The sequence below is a fragment of the Indicator indicator genome, chromosome 13 (genome assembly GCF_027791375.1).
Source record: "Indicator indicator isolate 239-I01 chromosome 13, UM_Iind_1.1, whole genome shotgun sequence".
NCBI lineage: Eukaryota > Metazoa > Chordata > Aves > Piciformes > Indicatoridae > Indicator > Indicator indicator.
In genome coordinates, this window is record NC_072022.1 from 26,676,073 (window position 1) to 26,698,858 (window position 22,786).

Sequence of the window (22,786 nt, forward strand, 5' to 3'; positions counted from 1 at the left end):
ACATTAGCTGTTCCTTTCATTTCCACACAGTGTGCAGATCATTTCCTGTCCATGTTTTAAGAAACAAGGCAAAGAACTGATAAGGTATCATCACCACTTGCATCCCTCTGAACCTACCAAAAACTCCCTGAGTGTCCCTCCACTCCTATTATTTTCCTATAGGAAAAGAGATCATTTCACCTTTCTCTGCAGAGCATGGACTTTGTATGACATGGGAGGTGAAGAGAGGAGGAAACATCCTGTCACAGCATGTCAGAAAGGAGTGCCTTCCATTGTGACTCCACACTTAGTAGGACAGTCAAAACCGGCTCAACCCCAGCTACCAGGCCTCGGAGTCTCCACAACTGAGTCTGTATTCCAGGACAAACAGTCGTGGCTAATGCTTGACAATGGGCTCACTGGTCCTCCTCCCAGATAGATGGCCAGATTTGGAAAATGTGAGCTAGAACGGAAGGGAAGAGCCCCTTTGAGAAGAATAAGTGTGCAAGTCACTCATTTGTATTCTGGAAAAAGACTCAATCTACGTTTTGTTTTCCAGCTCAGGCTGTGTGCCTCTTCCCCTTAAGCCATCCCTGGTGACAAGTCAGTCTGACTTAAAAACCTTATAGATAAAGGTTGGCAGTGGTTTAAAAAGGCCATGCACAAATAAGAACATAGTTGAACAGAGTCTGGCTAGCCTGCAGTGATAGGACAAGGGGCAATGGCTTCAGACTAGAGAAGAGATGATTTAGATTGGATGTTAGGAATAGGTTCTTTACCATGAGGGTGGTGGAACACTGGAACAGGTTGCCCAGGGAGGTGACTGGGGCCTCATCCCTGGAGATGTTCAAGGTGAGGCTCAACAGGGCTCTGGGCAATCTGATCTAGTTGAGGATGTCCCTGCCTGCAGGGGGGTTGGATTGGATGACCTTCAGGGGTCCCTTCCAGCCCAGACTATTCTATGATTCTGTGATACTGATAGCGCCAGTGAGTGGAGTAAGAGGGAAAGAGCAAGACTGCTGTGAAGCTCACCTTCAAAGCTTGGCAAGAACTTGATAAAAAATCTCTGCCTTTGAGCCACCTGCAATAAGCAATTCAGGGAGGCAGGGTGCTGGATGCAGTACAGTTTAAACCTTTTCCCCTCACTGCAAGCCAGGATTCACAACTGAAAAAAAAAAAAAGCCATATTCTAGTTTGATAGAGAACGGGGGGAAATGCAAGTAAGTGCTAAGTTCCAGCTACAGCTATGTAACTTGGGTGGGTACACATATCCCTGTGCCTGTGACTGAGTCACTGTGCTATCACTGGGAGCCAAATTACAGATCACTAGGAATGTCAAAGTCTATTTAATGCATCAGGCGAAGTATGGAGAGCTCAGGCTCTGATTCTTTGCAACAGAGGCAATAGGAGGCTGTGGAATGCCATGAAAACTGCTTTCATTGGCCTGACCCTGTATGCAGAGGGTGGACATCAAGGGTCTGGCTTTCCAAATGTGTATCAAGCAGCTGGTGTTGTTCATAGCCTCCACTACTCCTAGCAAAATGACAAAGAGAGGGATGACAATGACACAAGAAAAACAAATACAGCACAACTCCCAGCAGCTGTTCAATGAACCCTCAGTTACAGGCTGCTCCTAAAGCCACCCAAGAGCACTGAATGCAGTGTCGGTGAGGATCCTCCATTCTGGTGGCTCAAGATGTCTCTGTGCTTGCTCTCCTGGCTTCCTTGTATCTGTGCAATTGTTGGTGTGGCTTATTATGAACCAGATCAGGAAATCAGTTCAGAGGAAGGGTGACTTAGGCTTCTTTCAGCTGTGCCATGTCTGTAAGGATGGTAGCTGTGAAAACTGCTTACTCAGCATTGCCACTGTCATGGGTTGAGTTGAATCCGCTCCTAATATTCAACAGCAGGCGGCTGTCAAGCCAGCTCCAAAATGAAAAGTGCTGGCTGGAGCAAAACATCCTGCAGCTTGAAGTTCAGGTTGTACCAATGAGAGGCTTCCTCTTCCAGTTGCTGCTTCCAGTTTCTAGGTTTGGGATTTTGAGCTTTCCTGTTGGGCAGGGGATGGGGAGGTCACTGACTTCTGCTGCTGCTTCTGCATTTTGCTGTGCTTTTCTGCAAATAGGCTAAGGTGAAGGGGCATTGGATCATTGCCAGTAAAAGTCTTTATCTCACCTCTTTATCTCAACCCAGAGGGCTTTTTTGTGTGATACTTTCCCTCCTGATTGTGTAGAGAGTTTGGGGGGCTTGCAAGAGCAGACTGTGTTAACCCAGAACAGCCACTTAACTGGATGGTTCAAGATAGCTTTGGGCAGTTCAATGCCACAACCATCATGGGATTTTGTGGTTGTATAAGGTTGTATAAGATGCTTCTGGGCTGTCTTTGAAGATTGAGCAGAGATACACTATGTGGATCAAAGGAGGCTCATTTCATAGAATCATAGAGTCATAGAATGGCTTAAGTTGGAAGAGACCTCAGAGGAATCTACTCCGACCTCCCTGCCATGGGCAGGGACTCCTCTCAACTAGACTCAGCTGCTCAAGGCATCATCCAGCCTGGCCTTGAACATCTCAGGGAGGAGGCATCCACAGCCTCCCTAGGCAACATATTCCAGAGGCCCACCACTCTCAGACTGAAGAACTTTTTCCTAAGATCCAGTCTAAACCTACTCTCCCTCAGTTTAAAACGATTCCCCCTTGTCCTGTTGCTTTACACCCTTATGAAAATTCCCTCTGCAGCCTTCCTGTAGGATCCCTTCAGGTATTGGAAGGCAGCTCTAAGGTCCCTCCAGAGTCTTCTCTTCTCTAGGCTGAGCAACCCCAGCTCTCTCAGCCTATTTTCATAGCAGAGGTGCTCCATCCCTTGAGCAAAGTGGAAACTGTCGTCCACCTCAAAACCTGTGGAATTCTCATTTCCACACAGGGATAAGCATCATTATTTGCATCCATCACTATTTGCTAGGAATGAAGATTGGTGCAAAAATCATCCTACCACAAGTTCTACAGGACAATATAATGAAGTGTAAGTATGGAAGAGAAGGTATCCAGTGCCTAGTAAAGAGCTGCAGAGCTGCTTGCTTGTTGTGTGCTGAGCCCTGTGAGGCTCTCCTTGAAGTCAGGAGTCTGTCAGACACATACAATGTAATTTTAAGTGGAAATCTTGCCTGAGAGGAGACGAAATGCTGAGCTTTGAGGGAACACATTAGAGAACAGAAAATGACACAACATAAGGGGCAGGTCTGGTGAAAGTTTTTTGGATCACTGATTTTGATAGCCTTCATTCAGAGATACCAGCTGCAAAACGCTGCCTTGGTAATAATTCATTACTATTGCAAATCCATTACTTGTCTGAGTGCTTCACCAACTGACTAGCCCTACTTTCCCAAAGAAACAAAAGTCACTGGAACTTTCCCAGTTCACACAGCTGATATTAACGCTGTTTTCACACCAGTCTCTACAAAGAAGTATTTAGTGTTGTGAAGAAGGACCATGTGTTGTAAAAACAATGATCCAGAGTGAAGAAGGGTCTCTTACCCATGACCTGGGCCCAGATAACCAAGTGTCTCATCCACACTAGTGAAACATTAACAGAGGTTATTGGTTGTCATAGTAAAATGAGAGGCGGCACTGAAGGTAATTTCATTTACCGACGTTCAGAGATTGACATCACAGCGGCCAGGTCGGATAAATACCAGACCCTGCGCTTCCGAGTGGCTGCAGCAACATCTCTGAAGGGAGCACTCCACAGGCACAGCAGAACCTGGATTTTGTACAGTGGACTTAGAAGAGCCTTTTCCTAAACCCATTCTGAGAACCTCTGAGAGCCTTTTCCTCTGCCTGTCTGCCATTTCTGAAGGAAGCCATGTGCACGGGAGGCTGTGCCAAGTGCCTGGGAGCCACCCTCATCCCCCTGGCTGTGCTCTGCACCCTTGCCAACATCTTGCTGTTTTTCCCTGGAGGAAAAACTGTTGAAGACAGTACTTACATCACAAATGAGGTCTGGTATTTCGGAGGGATGGCGGGATCTGGCATTTTGGTGAGTACAGAAATTCAGACATTCCCACCTTTTCACTCCCCCTACCCACACAATGACTTTGCATTGCTGAATTTTCTCAGCACCTCAAATTTGCACATTCCAACACTGAAAATTGTTCTTTGCTAAACAAATAAGTTACAAGTGATCCAACAGTTTGTCAATAAGTAACCTCATTTAGTGATAAGGGGGAGGAGGGGGGAAAGGACAAAGAACTATTTTATTAGAAGCAAATGTAACCTGAACTCATCCCAGCTCAAACTATATTTCTGTTATTGGTAGATGATCTTTCCTGCATTGGTATTTTTGGGCCTTCAGAATAATGATTGCTGTGGATGCTGCGGCAGCAGGAGCTGTGGCAAGAGGTTTGCGGTAAGTGAGAGGACACATGGCAAACAACTGAAAGTTATATTGCTACTGACAATTGCTACCTGTATCTTCTGCTCACCCTCACTGAGAGACTGGGGAGGTGCTGGCCAGAGCCCTGTCATTTGTCTGAGTGCTGGAGAGTAGAAATAGCAGGCTGTAAAAAATTTATAATGCCTTTTAATGTTGTGCTGCAAGTACCCTAACTGCACTGTCCTGCTGTCTTTTGCTATCACAAGATAATGACAGTTGCTATCACAACTGAAACTCTGAAAGACCTGTAGCTTGTTCTGCAGAGCATAACAGTCCACCACTTAACCATTTTTTATGGGCAGTTTCTAAGATTATTCTGACAGCTGGGCACTGCATTCCCAACTCATTGCAATGGGCTTGTGAGTAGTGAAAATTTGCATTTAAAAAATTATTTTATTATGCCTTGAAATGTTGGATACAAAGTATTCCTCAAATGCATATTTCAAGAAAGATCTGGGTGTGCTGGAACGTGTCCAGAGAAAGGCCACAAGAATGATCAGAGGGCTGGAACTCCTCTCCTATAAGGACAGGCTGAGAGAGTTGGGGCTATTCAGTTTGGAGAAGGTTCTAGGGAGACCTGGCCTTCCAGTATCTGAATGAGGCTACAAGAAAGCTGGTGAGGGACATTTTAGGATGTTAGGGAGTGATAGGACTAGGGGGAATGGATCCAAGCTAGAGGAGGGGAGATTTAGATTAGGCATTAGGAAGAAGTTCTTCACCATAAAGGTGGTGAGACACTGGAACAGGTTGCCCAAGGAGGTGGTGGAAGCTTCATCCCTGGAAGTTTTTAAGGCCAGGCTGGATGTGGCTCTGGGCACCCTGATCTAGTGGAAAGTGTCCCTGCCCATGGCAGGGGGGTTGGAACTAGATGATCTTTGAGGTCCCTTCCAACCCTGACAATTCTATGATTAGCATTTGCTACATTAATCAAAGTTCTCAACCTGCAAGTTGGAAGAGACCTTGAGAGGTCACCTAATTCAACCTCCTGTTTAAAGCTGGTTAGATTTGGCTCCACTTTGCATTTATAGCTTCCTTTCACACTAGAAATATAAAGTGATACCTTCAGACAGCAATAAACATGTCAAGCATTTTAGCTGAATGAAAAAGCAGAGGAAAAAATGAATGTGTTTCTACTAGGAAAGCCTGTGACTGAAAATTGAACTTGTTCCTAAATGCTAGCAGACAACATTATTATGATGCTTACTACATGAACACAAAGTTTAAGTTGGCCTCAGCAGGACATATCAACATAAAAATGCATGTCAACAGTCAGGGCAAGAGTCTAGGAGTGAGGTGTGAATGAAAGCTCACAGAGCTGAACATATGTTCCTTTTTGTCCTCTACCTTTACCACTCTGATCCAGTAAAAGACACTACCTCTACCTACAAACTATTATGGCTGCAAGTACTTCAGAATTCAAGCAGAGTGTTAGTCTTTGCATGGTTTACTTACGTATCAGTATACATGAAAGTGCTACAAGGGAAAGCCAGAGAAATGAAGCCATCCTTTCCCATCCATTCCAATTGCACTGTCAGAGCTCATGACAAGTCCCTGCCAGGAGACAAAGTGCACTGAACGGGAGACTCAAGAAGGAAAAATATCATTACTTGGTCCAAACATGACCAAGATGCCAAAGCTACCTTCTAAAGGGCACATGTACATTTTACTTTAATGCCTCGAGTGGTCCAAGACTTCAGTCTTGCCTGTGATCTCCTAAGACATCCACGTGAGTGCAAGAGAGCCTCTGAACCCCAGGGAAGTCGCCCGAAGCTCTGTTTGAAGGGGAGGAGTGCCACCTGCTGTGTCACCATCCATCTCTCCCTCTTCAGGCAAACAAAGCTTGTCCTGTCACAGCCTTCTAACACTAGTGTGGGGAAGTGTTTCAGGGTTATTATGGGACTGCAAACTGATGTACTTCAGCTGTTCAGGAGCTGACTATTTTTGGCCATTAAGAGCTAAGTTTATAGGCTGTACATTCACAACATTAAGGTACATTTCACTGCCTGAATGACAACAACAATAATATTATTTTTCTCTCTGTATCAGATGTTTTCTTCTATAATATTTGCTGCACTTGGAGTTCTGGGAGCTGGATACTGCTTTGTTTTGTCAGCAGTAGCCATAAACAAAGGCCCTAAATGTTACACCGGATCGCACTGGGAATATCCTTTCCATGATGGGTAAGAAAAGACAAGCAGAAAAAAAGTTATAAGTTTGTGATATGATTTAACATCCATGCCTGTGGTATAAAAATGGGAATTTTACTGTTTGTCTAAAGCACAGAAGCTAATAGAAGAGTCAGCAATGCATGGCAACACTGAGTAAGGTTCAAGAGTATGGATGTAAAGAAGCCATATCCAGCCTGACCTTAAAAACGTCCAGGGATGAAGGTTCCACCACCTCCCTGGGAAACCTGTTCCAGTGTCTCACCACCCTCATGGTGAAGCACTTCTTCCTAACATCCAATCTGAGTCTACCCACAAACATCACAAAACTACAGTTCAAGTTGAAAAGACAGGGAGAAGAAAAGAAGGAAAAAGAAGTATAATGCTGTATGCTACACATCATGTATTCATGGGCTAGTGAGGGCTGGAAGCCAGCTGCTTTGGTCTAATTCTGGGAGTCTCTGGAAAAATACTCCCTGTTTAAAACTTAATTTTGGTTGCAGTCAAGGAATTGCTTGTCAAGGACAGAGGAAACAGTATTAAGTTGTGCAGAGGAAATATTATCAGTACAATCACAATAATCGTAAGCAGTTCACAATTAAATCAAGATGTTAAGGTAAAAATCATGGAAAATACTTTCCCCTGACACTGCTGCTCTTTACATGAGGCAACTAGAACAGCAAGGGTTGCCCTTTTCTGCTCTGTGGGCAAGAGGTGACTCTTCTGGTAGCTTCTGATGTTTTGCTAGGAAAAGTGAGTCCATGCATCTTTGGCCAAATGATCTAGAAACTGAAACAAAATCCTGTTCTAGAAACATAGCACCAGTGTGGTACTGGGATTCTTTCTTGGAGCACTGAGGTTTACAGAACCTCAGCTCTATCAGAAGTGACAACTTGTCAGCTGTGACAGACCCCTCTCTGCCAGCTAGCAGGTGCTTCATAGCTGTTTTGTTCCCCCCCACCAGGGACTACCTAGGTAACCACACACTGTGGGACAAGTGTCAGTCACCCGAAAACATTGTCCCGTGGAACCTGACCCTCTTCTCCTTGCTGCTCATCATGAGTGGGATCCAGGCTGTGCTCTGCGGCATTCAGGTGGTGAATGGCCTGTTTGGAACACTCTGTGGGGACTGCAAATGCTGTGGATGTTGTGGGGTGAGCCTTGTTATTCCCTATACTGCTGGCAGTTATGTGTACACCTGCCTGGCTGGCAGTCTGAGAAACTCAGCCTGCCTTCACTCTGTACCCTCAGCATGCCTGCTGAAGTGCGGCTGAAACTACAGTGCCACCGGGAAATGATAAAACCTTTCAAAGTCACAGGAATAGTGGCCACTAATCCACCTCTGTGTTCTTTTCCTTCCAGGGAGATGGAACCGTCTAAAGAAGATGAATATTGCAGACAACCCTCCTTGGGAGACTCCCTTTTGCAACGGTTCCTTGATGCATCGCCTCTGGCTGAGAGGATGAGAATGAAGAGCACTTCTCCCCACTAACATTATGAAGCCCTGACTCCCTCTCTAGCTCCTCTCATGGAATAAACTAAGTGAAATCCAACTCTCCCATTCATATTGTTCAGCCTTCCGAGATAGGAAGGCCAGAGTACAAGTGCTCCAGGCAGAGGCATGTGGCTGTAGCCATTTATTCTCACAGCCAAGGATGAACCACTGCTGTGGATCCCACAGGTCTTGTTAGAGGGCAAGCCAATTTCAGAACATCACCTTCAGACCCTGGCTCCAAACAACTGGTAAATGAAGCCTCATTTCTAGAAAGCCAAATAAATTTCCACATCTTGGACACAACATAAATTGGTACCCCTGAGTGCAAATGCTATTTACTTATCTTGTTGCAGAAGTTCCATTTGGCTGTGTGTTGGCACAGTGCTATGGAGGAGACAGGAAAGGCAAAAGGCAAACATGCTTTCTAGAAAGAAGTATTCTTTTAAAACTTAAGGGGGGAAAAAAGTATTTCCCAAAGAAATTGAGAAGGAAATGAGAGGGATTGGAGAAGTTTGTGGGATTCAGATAAACTGATGTGCTTCCTAAGAAATTCCTAAACCAAATTTTTACAAACAGCTTGCCAGACTGGATGTCTCAAGGCTTCTAGCTCATCAATGTATTTGCCACACCTCTTCACCAAACTTTGCCTACTGAAATGATGATTCCATGGCCTGTGCTTTCAGAAAATAGATTTTGTGTACTTTGCACCTATAGTAGAGACATCTGAAGGACTGCAAAGTATTCAGAAGCACTAGAAGCTGGTGAGCAATATGGAAAAATGTTAAACAGAGAGATTTAGGTACCAAGACTTACATTAATAAAAGCAAAATGGCCTCAGTGCTACATTGTGCAAGATAATAAAGGAAGTTATTAAAAACCTCTTCAGAAACAGCTGCCTCTCCCACCTGTTCCACTGTACTGCAAGGGAATTTAAGAGTACCCTTTAGATCACCACCCACTGATGCAACCATCTTACATCTATTCTTTCATCTGTGGTTAGCAGCTGTCCTGCACCTCATCCTGCACTTGTCCTTGCTTTATTTATATGAAGCCTTTGGGGACATGGAATGTTTCTCATCAGCATTCAGCAATGGGATGGGTAGCTGCAGAGTGTGCAATCTGATACATTAATAAACAAAATGCATAAATCTTTGTGGGAGACTTGGGGTAGGAAATAGCAGACAGGAAACTACAACACCTAAAGCCCAAAACAACGGGTGCTGCATGAGTCAGTGCTTCCAAGATGCCCAACTATATGGTGGCTTTCTAAAAGGAGCTAGATACTGGGCTAGACTAGTAGATACTGAGATAAGGCACACACATTTCATTTTGGGGTGTACTGAGCAAGTGTAAATGAACTGGAACCAGAAGCTAAGTTGATCTAGCATTTTAAAGTGCCAGCAACAATGTTCCTCAATCTATCCAGTAAAGGTTTACATTTGAGAGAGAAAGCAAGGACTGGGAGGACTGAAATTGTTAAAACAGACCCCATCAGTCCTGACCAGTTTGACCACCACACTCAGCTTTAGGTTGTACAAATGTCAGCATATATACGCTTATGCAGATACGCAAATCCCAGTAGCCTAAAGGCAAAATACTCATATCAGTTGTCAAATTTCAGAGATGTACATCTGAAGCTTTTAGCACTCACCCATAAAGACTGGCTGGTTGCTCACTGGCTGGCTGAGGAGAGTGCTGAGAGCATGGCCAATTCTGGCTTTGCATGCCATCCTTTCAGCTGAGAGTCTAACACAGAGGTTACTTAACAACTCAGATTACAACACCTGGAGTGTGTGCACCTGATTGCAAGCCCACGCATTTCAACTTCAGTCTGGCAGAACCGGTGCCCCTGTGAGGCTAAACTATACACAACTGGTGCTCTCCTTATTGATTGTCTCCAATCAATAAACTGCAACAAGGTGACACATTAGCCACAGAACAGTGTCTCCTGTCAAAGAACACAGAATTCCCTAACTGACCACTCTTTGCAAAAGGTTGGCTTCTAAAAATGAGGTTTATATTACACAAACTTGTAAGATATTTGCTCAGCCGAGAGATGCTTTCTAGCATCATTCTAGTCTTGGATGTCCATCATTCAAGACTGCCCTCAGTTCAACTTCAGCTCCCCCTTGATGGCTTCTAGATCACTCACGCTATAATTAGCAACAAGTGAAACAGCAAAGCCAGGAAGAACCATTGCTGCTCTTGGAATCGGGGGCCAACTTGTTCTAAGATATTGGTGTGGGTGGGATCTTTACCTCTGAGGGAGGACACTGATGTTCCAGCTATAGATATGAAACAAACACCCAAAGACCTCTGAATTTTTTCTTGGCAAATTACAAAAGCTCTTGTACAATGGCGCCATCTCATAGACAGCTTCACCATCAGCCTCCACCTGCCGCTCCTGATTTGCTGCAGGACCCTTTGCTGAAATAGAAGTTGCCCCTACGTGTGGCTCCAAACAATCCAAACGGGGGGGGGGGGGGGGGGAATCGTTGGTAGGCACTGAAAAATACACAATTAATCTACTACTGGTGCTAACGGCGCTAGGTAGAGTAATTTAGAGCATCATTCGGAGACTGGTAGGTGCAGCAAACAGTCAGCAAAAGGTCCCGCAGCCTTGGTACGGGCAAGCTTCGCCTGCTCTCGGCTTTCACGGCTGAAGGCGCAGAGCCAGCAGAGCGCCCTCCCGGGGCCCGGCGCCTCCCGCAGCTCGCCCAGCAGAAGGGGATAGGCTCCACGGACTGAGTACCGCCCCCGCCCTGCAGGCACGACCTTGTGGAGCCGGGAGCGGCCAGGTCGGCTGAGAGGTGGAGGTGCCGCAGGCCGAGCCGCAGCTCACATCCTCGGCACGGTCTTGCAAACCGAGGCCAGCGCCCGCGCTCTCCCTACCCTCGCTGCCGACCCCGTTCCTCCCGCCCGCGCTCTCCCTACCCTCACTGCCGGCCCCGCTCCTCCCGCCCGCTCCCTCCCCACCCTCGCTGCCGGCCTCGCTCCTCCTGCCCGCGCCCTCCCTACCCTTGCTGCCGGCCTCGCTCCTCCTGCTCGCGCTGGGACGGTTCTCTCCTGAGCCGCGACCCCTGTGGTGCTGACCGCGGCCAGAGACGCTTCAGGGACGCGGAGGGTGCCGCCAGGCAGAGCGCGCCGGCCTCGCGCCCCTTACCTCACCTCCCCTCCCCTCCGCCCTGAGCCTCCCGCCCGCCCGCTCCCCGTTCTGCGGAGATTCACAGGCTCACAGATCGCATTAGCTTGGCAAGGACCCGCAAAGGTCATCTTGTCCAACTGCCCTGCAGTCAGCAGGGTCATCTCCAACTAGATCAGACTACCCAGGGCCACATCGAGCCTGATCTTGAATGTCTCCAGGAACAGGGCCACAATCACACTCCCGGGCAACCTGTTCCGGTATTTTACCACTCTCATTGTGCAGAACTTCCTCCTGATGTCCAGCGTAAATCTGTCCTGTTCCAGTTTCAAACCATTGCCCCTCGTCCTGGCACCACAAGCCCTTCTAAACAGTCTCAACCTGCTGACCACACTTCTTTTGCTGCAGCTGAGGATGCAATTTGCCTTCTGGGCTGCAAGTGCACATTGTTGGCTCATGTGCAGCTTCTTATCCACCAGTATCCCCAAGTCCTTTTCTGCAGTGCTGCTCTCAATTTACTCATCACCTGGCCCGTACTGATATCTAGGATTGCCCAGACCTGGGTGCAGGACCTTGCACTTTGCCTTACTGAACCTCATGAGATTCTCCTCCAGCCTGTCTAGGTCCCTCTGGATGGCATCCCAATTTTCAGTCTTGTCAACCACACCACTCAGCTTGGTATCATCTACAAACTTGCTGAGGGTGCACTCGATCCTGCAGGATGCTGGGGAGAGCTCTGAGGGCCAGCTAGAGAGAAGTGTAAGGCAGATTCCAGAGGAAGCACCACCTGGAAAGAAAGAGGCAGCAGTGTGAGGCCAGGCTCCCCACAGTGACACCCACTCTCCTGGCCCAGGAGGAAAAGGCAGCCCTGGGCTCCTCCACAGGTGCTGGTGCAGCCCCAGCAGCCTTTTCGATCTCCTGTAGTGAAACGGGAGCAGGAGGCCCATGTGTGGGACACTCCCTTAAGCTCCTGCCTAGGGAAGCCAGAGCACGGACAGGCTTCCTCTGGAATGACCCAAACTTTCATCGCACCACAATCTCAGGAAATCCCTCCCTGACGAACCCTCTTCTGACAGCTCCTGGGTAACAATAGACAGGAGCAGCAATCTGCACAAAGCACGGCTGAGAAGCTTGCAAGGAAGGAGAGGTGCCTTCCAGGACATGAGCTGGCAGCACTGGGAACAAACAGAACGAATGACCTTTTTAAACAAACACACGCTCCGTGTTTTGGCCGAAGGAACTCCATTAATATTCCTGAGCAAATAAACCCTGAGTTAACAAACACATCTCTCCACACAGGGTCAGAAGCTAACACACTCTGCTTGGCCAGAGGTTCCAGAGCCTTTACATTGTAAATGCAAGATACTGAGAGACACGTTCTAATAATTAATTAGAATAAATGATTGGTATTAAAATAAATCAGCAGCAAGAGTTGCACTGGATCTTAAATCACCCATGTCATGCAGCATGGCAGTAAAGTCCAGCTACTCAAATACAGGCCCAGGATGGTTAGGTTTCAGGGTTTTGTTCCTAGGAAAGCAGCCAGGTAGTTTCATAATGCAGACTAAGAAACTTCTTGACTAAGGGATCAGGCTGAAAACAATGCACTATGAAAGTCCTCAGATGGACTTGGTACAGGCTCTCCTGCTCAGAGATAACAGCATTAAACAAGCTGTAACACAATTTCTGCTGGCAGTTTGAGACTGGCTTTAAGAAAGCCACAAAACTGCAGTCCTCCAGGGGCCAGATAGTCCAGGAAGTGGACCCAGGAGATTGCAATTTTGTTATTCAGTCCCATAATTCTGCTATCTCTTTATAATCTGTCAGCAAGGCCATCTTGGTCTCTTTTCTCCCTCCTTTTGGCTCTCTGGAGGGAGTCCCTTATCTGGTAACATGGGGGAGGAGGCTTCATAAACATGAAGGCCATGTTTATGGCCTTCAGAGTCCTGATTCATTTTTCCCTGCACAATTTTGGCTTGTTTAGGCCTAATGGACAGGAGACAATGGTGTGGGGGGAGAAAAGGAGCACTGGGGCTTGTGGTTTACTCTGCTTTGGGAGAAGGTTTTGGGGGGGGTTTCATGTATCCTGTATATGTATTAGATGTTAAGGATTCGTGTGTTCTGTATTTTCCTGTATATTTGCTTGTATGTAATTCTGTATTTCTCTCCAATTCAATGATAACCTCTTTATTTTACTTCCTTTGGGAGTAAAATTATACCTTTGGGAGTAAAATTATATCTCTTAAATGATATCTCTTTAAACAAAGACATAAACCAATATGCATCCAAAAATCTTTAAGTTCATTTATATTTGTTTTTCATGTACAAGATCAAAGAAATAATAATAATAATAATAATAAAAATAATTAAAAAAAACAACCCACAGAATCAAACCCTGGATACAACAGTTTGATCTGACTGCTTTTGATACATACAATCTGTTGCAAGGTACTCAAGGTTAAACCCAAATGCTCACACATGTCATGTAACAAAATGGAAAAAAAAGTCAAATCAAATCAAAAAGTTAAAGTACTAACATGTACATGGATGCAGTGTATTAGGAAACATGTTTATTTGAACACCCCTATGTTCCTTGCATTTAAAATAGACATCTAAATCCTCCCTTTTCTCCCCAAACAGCACTCGTCATCAAACTGTCTAACCCAACCCTCCCCAGTTACATTCTTAACAGTATTGCCAGCATACAACCTGTAATTAACAATGTCCCGTGGCTTCTATGTCACCATGATTTGTGTGTGCCACCCTCAGCCATGTCAACAGCACAACTGCCCAGCTGGCACAGCTGCTGTGTTTGTACTACAAGCAGACAGGGTACATTTAGTAAAGTAAATGTTCAAAGCCTGAAATAGTACAGTGAACTGTTGTTGCTCATAAATTTAGTTTCCTGCTTTGAATACTTAAAAAGTTCTGCCAATGAGCCTGTTTACAGCTGGAAACTATTAAAAAAAAAAAGAGAACTTTAACCCCAGATTTTGTTGTTGTTGTTGTTGCTGCACCCTCCCCATTAAAAAAATCGAAAAGCTTACAGTGTAAAGAATCACTTTCAGCTTAACTGTGAGTTGGTTCATGACTGAGTAAAGATCTGAGTTAATATTTTGGCAGTTGTTTTACACTGGAAGTGTTGTTTCACGTAGCACCCTCCTGTTGCAAATTTGCTGCTGGTTTACAGAATACAGAAACAGTTTCTGATTTTTTTTTTTTAACCTCTTCAAGGTCTTTGAACCAAGACACTTAACCCAGGAAAGACGCATCCAGTTTGTTGCTTCACAAATCTGATGAACATCTTCCATGGCTTCACTAGAAGACAAACTGCATCACTTTTCCCATAAGAAGCATGGTCTTCAGGAGATGAACATCAGTGTGGTCAAAGAGCAGCCAACACAAGTCAGCTAAGAGCCTGGAGTATCTTTTACTGTGACAAAAACCTAACTTTACAGTAGTACAGACTGCCTAGCAAATGAACAACCCCCAGTTTCTGAACAGGCCCTCATGCTGAGCCCTAGCAGCTGAATCACACTGGAGCTCAGATCCACAGCTGCTCGGAGTTGCTGGAGCACCAATGGCTTTCCGTTTGCTAGGCTGATGAGCTGGCATCACTACCAGACACCAAAAAATAACCTCCAATTCTTTTACCAAAGTCAGTCACATTCCTAAAGAACAAAGCCTTAGGACCATCTGTTTTCCTTTTAGGCTGACGACCTGAAGAAATCCTTAAGAAAGACTAACCTTAATTAACAGTAATATCGGTCAGCCGGCCCGGTCCCCTGTGTGTGGAAAAGACATTTCTGCTGTCTCAACACTTAGTACTAGCAGAAATAACAAATAAAAACCAAAACCCAACAAAGAGCCTCTCCTAAAGAATGAAAGAAACACAATGCCCATTCAGTAATTAAGTTCTATGGAGACACAACTTTGCAGTCACATCTAATTTTCTATAAAAAAAAAAAAGGAAAAAACCCAACAACGTTAATAAAAAAAGCTACTTTTCCCCATGTAATAAAACTCCATGACTGTAGGTCTTTGCCTTCCATCTCTTTTTTTTTTTTTCCCTAGAGTTTTGGCATGTGTGTGTGCTTTTTTATTTTCCATTTTCTGACACTGTCCACCCAGCAGTTCCCCACTGCCAAGGTAAGTTTACTGGGTGAAGTTGTTCCGGTTTTTACTGAACGCTGGCGATCGGTTTTCTACGCACCCCTCTCTGCAGCCACCCTTCCCAGCAAGGATCTACATTTGTTTACATTATCATTTGTCTTCCAAACCTATTTCATATTCCCATCACTTCATCTCTGACCTTTTCACCTACCTTCACCCAACCAGATGGAAAAAAAGTCTTTTAGTGATCAATATTCTGGTGCATCAGGAAGATCTTGTTAAGCGTTGCTAGACCTGCCAAACACTGACACTGAGTGTTAAATCTCCTCCTCTCTCTACACAGCCTAGATTAAGCTTAGAGAAAAGCTTTAAAGACTTCATAAAAAGGCACATTTTTCAATATAAAAAGCTTAAATTCATAGAGTATAAATAATAGAATTTCAAAATATTTTCAGGCTTTTAGGACTTTCTTTGCATTTCAGGGGAACTGCAAGCTTAATGTCCTTGACACCTCCTCAGTCCCAAAGCTCTGACAAAGAAGGATCTGTAGGATGTACAATAAGGTAGAAATACAGAGAAATACACAGAACACACCTCATGTCCTGCCATTACAGCCAGTGAAAGACTTCAGAACTCAGCAGCTCTACCAGAGGTGCTACAACACTGCTTTACTTTGCCCTGGTAGAGTCACCACCTGCTCTCATGCATACAACTACATTTATCCTGACACTGTCAGTTAGAAACATTACTCAACACAGTGTGTGCAAGGGGCTTTCCTGCTACATGTGACATGAACAGCCTCATGCCACATTTTTCACACTTGATTTTAAAAAAGTTACAGGGTTTTGGGTTTGGGTTTTGTTTCTTTGCATATAAGGTAACTTGCCACAGAATTTATATCTATATCATTAAAAAATGGTTCATTCATATGTTAAGTTACAAAATTGTAGTGCTTAATATAACAAACATAAAAATCTAAGGTGTTTAAAAAAAAGAGAGAAAAAAAAAAAGGCAGCAGTCAGTACCAGTCTGGTTTATTCTGCAACAATATTGTAGTGTAAAAAATATTGCTAAACAGTTCTGGTATTTTCAGATTGGAAGCATTTTTTTTATTAAAACTATACAGTAATATATTGAAAAAAAAAAAGAAACTGCTATAGTACTGTTTGTGCCTTTACAAATATATGATGAGAATTATGATGGCTGGTATGGGACAGATTAAATCTGTATTCCACACAGCACAGTTAGTTAAAAAATGAATGGGGAAAAAAAAAAGGTTTTTAAAGCTTAACTAAGTTGATAAAAGAACTTCTGATGCTATTGTCATAAACACAGTAGTAAAACTGCTCTTGTGGTCTGATGCTGTGCATGTTTGTTGAACCAAGTGACCTAGTCATCACCTTTTATGACTCAGGAAGGGTTTGTGATGTTAATCAATACCTAGGAGATCAGTCAGTGACATGCACAAACACCACCCACTTTCTGTCCTTAAAATGGAGCATTTCTGCCTGGTCTGTAAAAGTAGTGTGCTTTTTTTTTTTTTTTTGCTTAAAAAGGAGGAAATATATATGCATATATGTATTTATATATATATATATATATAGGTATTTTATATTTAAATTAGTGTCAATCAAATCCAGGCAGAGATTAAAGTGACCATAAAGGTGATGTAACAAAAGTCATTAAGGCAGTAAGTTGTATCTCTTGAGGACTTTCAGATATTCTACCTCTATCTCAAGAGGAAAAAGAAATGCTGAGTCGCATTGCAGGCCAAATCAGCATTGAATGATTACAGCCAGGTGAGGAAGGGCTCATTTTTGTTGAGTACTGACTCCACATCGTTGAGAATAGGGATCAAGTCTTCTGACTCTAGAGTCCCAAGGTCAACATTTGTTCCTGGAAGGCAGTCGAGGAAATCAGGGAAGCGTGTTTGTTGTGGATTTATGTTCATTGTTGTCTGTGGTATAGTTTCTCCTAGAAAAAGTAAAGAACAACTTTTGAAATGCCAAACTCTTCTTGTGGGTAACATCAAACAACACAACTGATGGAAAAATTAGACTCCCTCTACCACTTCCCACAAGCATCTATCCTCTACAAACATTATCTCAACACCATACCTGCTTACAGAGTGCATATTCTCCTAAGAGTTAATTTTGCTCTCAAAAGGCCCTTTCCAGCAGCTTCCACGGGAAGCAGGATGGTCCAAAGCTTCCTTAGTCTGCACAGGGAGTGATGCAGCTGAGCCTGATCCCACTCTCTGCACAAGGATGAACGCTGCCCGTGAGGCATATTTGAAAACAGCAATTTAGCTTTGCAGTATAGTCTTGGTTTTTTCCTAAATTAATAATAACAAGCATGAAAAGCTTCAAGAGAGGAACCTTAACTCTTTGTACCACGTGGAACTTCTGATGGCTTTAAAAGAAAGTTTAGGTGAGGTAGTGATAGTGAAGAACTTCATTATCTGCCGAAAGACTTTTTGACTTCCTAGCAATTTGGTTTAGTATTTTAGACACCATGAGGACACTGATAACAAAAATAAATACATATCACTACCTATAATAGCTAAACACATTCCATTTGAAGGCAAATCCAACTTTGCCATTGTAAGAGACTTAGCAATGAGACTCATTTCCCAGAGCTAGAAAATGCAGTGATTTGTACCAATGTAACCCAAGACCAGACTTTCACTCCTCTTACCTTGGACTATGGTGTGAATTATGTACAAGTTAAGGCTGACCTTTTCCAGCTTTTACTTATTTTGTTTAACATTACCCTAAGGCAAAAGGGTAGAATCTGGACCTAAGTTAAAGCTCAGAACCTTCTAGGTACCAAGTACCTTTCAGGCATTTTCCTCTCTGAGTCTCAGTCTGTTTTCTTGCATAGGAAAGTGAGAGATTATCACTCAGTTATGCAATTACAAGGCATTACTGTTTATAACACAAAGTTATTAATATCATTATACTTTAAGCTAAATCAGAGTATTCTACCTGTATCCATCTCATCTACATTGCTGAGGAAATCTTCAGGTGTGGTTGGTATGCTGTAGCATCCTAATCCCAAGCCACTGTCTGTGCTTTGCTCCCTGGAATGGTATGGCCCACTGTAAATGGAAACATAAAAAAGTCTCAGGGCAGATGTTCTGGCAGACACAATCCCTGATCATGGTGTTTGAAAAAAAAAAAACAACACAGTAGGTTAGGCAGTAAAGTTAAACACTCATTCTCAACTCTTGGCTACTAATGTGGTCATGTTACATCAGCAACTGAAGTGATTCTCCTCTTAAATGAAATACACACATGTGTATGTAACCCTCCAGACAAACCCTGAAAGGTTTCAGGTCAGCCACTCAGCCTGTCCACCCTGCTCACAGCAAGTACAAAAGAGGGTGATACAGGAAACGACTTTACAGAGACAGTTTTGGAAGTGTAGAGAAGGCAAGAGAAGCAGTTGCCTAATGAAGAAGACGTGAACTTGCCTGTTCAAGAAAGGATCAGATGCATTGTTTGTAATAGGCCTCATGTCCTGTGTCATGGCAGGGGTATTCCCAGCTGTCTGAACTGGCACCATGTTTTCTGAGTCCATGGGAAGTTGTCTGCATAGAGCAGCTTCCTGAAAAGGCAAGTAAATGTAAACGAGAGGTTATTCCAACAGCTCAGAGGTGCTGCAGTCCTGCCACAAGCAAAGGTGTCATATATACACATCCTAGTTAGGAAAGCAATGCCTCAGTGGACCTGGTGACTTGGCTTACACGGGCATGAAGAAAATCATAATGTGGACAGATGTCTTTCTACCCACTTGGGCTTGCCTACAGCCTTTCAGTCACTACCACAGCTGGAGGCCAGTCCCACAGCTCAGCCAGCACTGAAGTGTGTGTGAGGACTTTCTCATCAGCTTCAACCCGCACCAGAGAGCTGTTTGCCAGTGTGGTGCCGATCAGGACATGCTCATGTAAGTGGTTTTACTGGTAGAGCTGTCACACCAGCAACCTCCAATGAAGGGTAGTGGCAGCCAGCCAGGGGAAAGCCAAACCTTGAAGAAGCAGAGGAACTGCTCCTCCTCAGCCTTCCTGGCCACAGAAGTAATCCTTGCAAACCTAAAGTACCTACATTGCAACTGTAGGCAGCCAGTGCACGTGCTGGCTCGTCCTAGAACAGGCCTGCACATCACAGCACAGCCTGCCTGTGCCTCACCAGCCAGCCAGCTCCACCTGAGGCTTTTCACACACATACCAGCGCTGTGTAACCCTCAAAGTACAATTTCAGTTTACTGTGCTGTGAGCCCAAGTCCTCTGGGAGCTGGAGTAGCAATAATAAAGCCATTTAAACCCTACAGACTCAGATTTAATCTCCCATATACGTAACAGCTTACCTTAAGTGAAATTCCTTTCACTTTGAACTGTTGCAAAAGAGAGCAAAACCAGGCACTGAAACACCTGAGTTGCTCCTACATGAGATAATTTACTACATACTGAAGCAGAAGGCTATCACTTACAATCACAAAGTACTTAACAGCTTAGAAGCTGAAACCAAGACTTTTCCCCAGTTATCTTCAGAATGAACCCTCTGCCTGCCTCATGCACACTGCCTTTAGGGTGACAAAGAAGGAGTCAGAGCCAGCGAAAACTCTTTTCAGAACTCCACCTGAAAGAGTTCTTCCAGCATTATCTCTGTGGAACATCCATGACATCTAGTGGCACCAAGGTCTACACAAAGGTTGTTTGGCTCCAAAGGGATGTTCCAAACACATATCCTAAGAATTTAAAATAATACAGCTGAATCTGTTTTTTTACCTACTTTACTCAATCTTTTCTTTTTTCTTTTTCTTTTCTGTTTTTTTTTTTGTTAATGAAATAAGCAGTAGAAAACTCTTCACTGAACCAGTCATTCATTTTCCCCAGGACAGACAAGATGAACGTGTTTTTTGAGGCTAGAATATGCTGGTTTACTTTGTTTTCAATTGATTTTTTTTTGATTGAGGAGGATCGGCCTGGTCTCTTCATGCAATAGTTACTCACTGGGAATTATCATGTTGGTGTCCATCAATGCCATGTTTCCTTTATAATCCAACTACCTATACGTTCACTGATAAAAAAATAATTTACACTGGATGAAGTCATTATTTAGTATGTGTTAAGAATGAATAATCTGAAGGGTCTTAATAGCTTATATTTGATAGCTTACATTTGATAGTTTATGCATGTCCAGTGATAATCCCAATGGTGCTGTTTCTATTGATAACTGAATCAGCTGGAGCCTGTGAGGGTGTACAAACCTCAGAAAACAGGCAGACCAGGTTTTGAATTGTCTGCATGAAGATATGGAAAACAGGTTTTAATATATAAGAAAAGCAACTGCAGCAACACCAATAAGGCTAATACTAAAAACACAGCGAGAAGGAGATGTGCCAGGCAAATCCAGAAATCCATTGTCACATTTCCTGGAACCAGCCTGGGCAGAACCAAACTGAGCTCCAGGCTTAGCTGCCAAAGAGCCATATCCAGCTGGGAGAGATGAGTGGAGAGCTGCCCAGCAGAAAGGGACCTGGGGGTGTTGATTGACAGCCAGCTGAACATGAGCCAGCAGTGTGCCTGGGTGGCCAAGAAGGCAAACAGCATCCTGGCCTGCATCAGGAATAGTGTGGACAGCAGTACAGAGGTGATTATCCCACTGTAGTGGACACTGGTGAGGCCACACCTTGAGTCCTGGGTTCAGTTCTGGGCCCCTCATTACAAGAAAGACATTGAGGTGCTGGAGCAGGTCCAGAGAAGGGCAATGAAGCTGGTAAAGGGTCTGGAGAACAGGGCTGGTGAGGAGCAGCTGAGAGAAATAGGGTTGTTTAGAAAAAGAAGGCTGAGGGGAGACCTTCTTGCTCTCTACAGCTCCCTGAAAGGAAGTTGTAGAGGTAGGTGTTAATATCACAACTGATAGGATGAGAGGAAATGGCATCAAGTGATGCCAGGGGAGGTTTAGCTTGGACATTAGAAAACACTTCTATAGCAAAAGGGTTATCAGGCTGGCACAGGCTGCCTTGGGAAGGGGTTGAAATGCCATCCCTGGAGGGGTTTAAAAGCTGTCTAGCTATGATGCTAGACATGATACAATGTAGTAGTGGCCCTGGCAGAATTAGACAATGGTTGTACTTCATGATCCTGAAGGTCCTTTCCAACCATAGCACTTCAGTGATTCTGTGAGTGAGGGCATTTTTATAGTGAGTTTCCATTGCTAGTCACTGCAATTCCTTTTCTGCCAGAGCTCACACTTTGGGTGGAAAGTGAGTTATCTAGATATCCCCTGTGCCATCAATACATCAGGCTATGGGCCAGTCTGTGTAGTGGAAAGAGCACTGCAGGGCTTTTTTCTATTCAGGCCATAGCAGGCCTGAAAGGATCTACAGTGACCAATCTTCTTCTGCATCCCCATACAATGCTCCTTCTACAGCCTCTTGTGAGCCTCTGTATCTTTCTAAGCACAAATTTATGGAAGAGGATCAGAAAGGAACCTCTGAGAAGTGCTGCCTTATTGTATCTGCTTGTACCCTTCCAAACAAGGTGCAAGATGGAAGTTGTGCACAGAGAAGTGAGTGCTGGGACATCTTTGCTGTAAGACCTTTTCGGATATTTCTTACTGACATCACCTCTAACCACTTCCATTTCCAAGAAGTTCTTCAGCAGCAAGCAGATTCTCCCTTCTCCTTTGGAAAGCTGACAAAACCGAATCACTAAGAAGGAAAACTGACTCTTTCCAAAATGATAAAACTGTGAGATTGGTTTTCTGAAATCCTGCCCTTCCTGCCATGTTCTCAGTCTGCATTTCTAGAGGTTTTACCAACCAAGTGAAGAGGAGGACAAAGAAGGAGACAAATTCCCTAAGCAGAGTTTCCAGAGCTCCATATTCCTCCCAGCTGGGTGTGCTGCTCCACCCCAGCAGCTGCAGCCAGGAATGGCTGTGGGGAGCCAGCAGCTGCTGCCAGGCTGAAAGGAGGTTTGCGACCCACCAAAAGAATTCCTCCCCTCTCACTCAAACTCTGCATCTCCTCGCAGCTGCTAGCAGCAGTGTGCACACTTACTCAGCATTTTTCCCCTAGATAGATTACACTAGAAAAGCAAAAGCAGCAGTGAAGGGTCAGGGCAGCAGTAACTCTGCTTCAACACTGATGACTCCAGAGGGATTGGTCGCATTCCTCTCAGCTGCCAGGGTTCAGGAGAACTCAGGTTACTGGCAGGAAGTTCACCAAGTTCTGTTAGGAAGGATGGATTTTGCACTTGCTTTCCTTGGGTGGGAAGTATGTTGATTCCTAAGAGCTACAGAAGTTCTGAAAACTTTAGTAATGCAAAATGATATTGCCCTGCTTTGTAATAATGGGGAGCTCAAACAAACACCATAGGTGGAGGGTGGTACTGGGCATATGTTGGAGGCTTGATTAAGTACAGCACAGCTGCAGAGTGTGGTGAATGTATCAGT

General features: G+C 44.4%; 2 protein-coding genes across 2 annotated transcripts in view; one reads left to right on the forward strand and one right to left on the reverse strand.

Annotated features, from left to right (window-relative positions):
* The first annotated feature begins 3,841 nt into the window (after positions 1–3,841).
* TM4SF4 (transmembrane 4 L six family member 4) lies at positions 3,842–7,956 on the forward strand. Its single transcript, XM_054386046.1, has 5 exons — positions 3,842–4,015; positions 4,295–4,384; positions 6,458–6,591; positions 7,541–7,730; positions 7,939–7,956. Exons 1-5 carry the CDS (start codon positions 3,842–3,844, stop codon positions 7,954–7,956), a joined length of 606 nt encoding a protein of 201 aa, XP_054242021.1.
* An 8,984-nt stretch (positions 7,957–16,940) lies between these two features.
* Positions 16,941–22,786, reverse strand: part of WWTR1 (WW domain containing transcription regulator 1) — a 50,661-nt gene continuing 44,815 nt past the window's right edge. Inside the window, exons 4-6 of the mRNA XM_054385882.1 lie at positions 18,802–18,935; positions 18,314–18,426; positions 16,941–17,300 (exon numbers count right to left, since the gene is read on the reverse strand). Of these exons, the coding sequence (XP_054241857.1) occupies positions 17,116–17,300; positions 18,314–18,426; positions 18,802–18,935 (432 nt within the window). The 3' untranslated portion in view covers positions 16,941–17,115. The remainder of the gene's footprint in view (positions 17,301–18,313; positions 18,427–18,801; positions 18,936–22,786) is intronic.

What these genes read in the sequence shown, in the direction of transcription:
- TM4SF4 (XM_054386046.1), top strand. Translation starts at nt 3,842, where the DNA reads ATGTGCACGGGAGGCTGTGCCAAGTGCCTGGGAGCCACCCTCATCCCC. An exon ending in TGGCGGGATCTGGCATTTTG is followed by an intron (nt 4,016 to 4,294) that starts GTGAGTACAGAA and finishes TGTTATTGGTAG; the next exon opens with ATGATCTTTCCTGCATTGGT. An exon ending in GAATATCCTTTCCATGATGG is followed by an intron (nt 6,592 to 7,540) that starts GTAAGAAAAGAC and finishes CCCCCCCACCAG; the next exon opens with GGACTACCTAGGTAACCACA.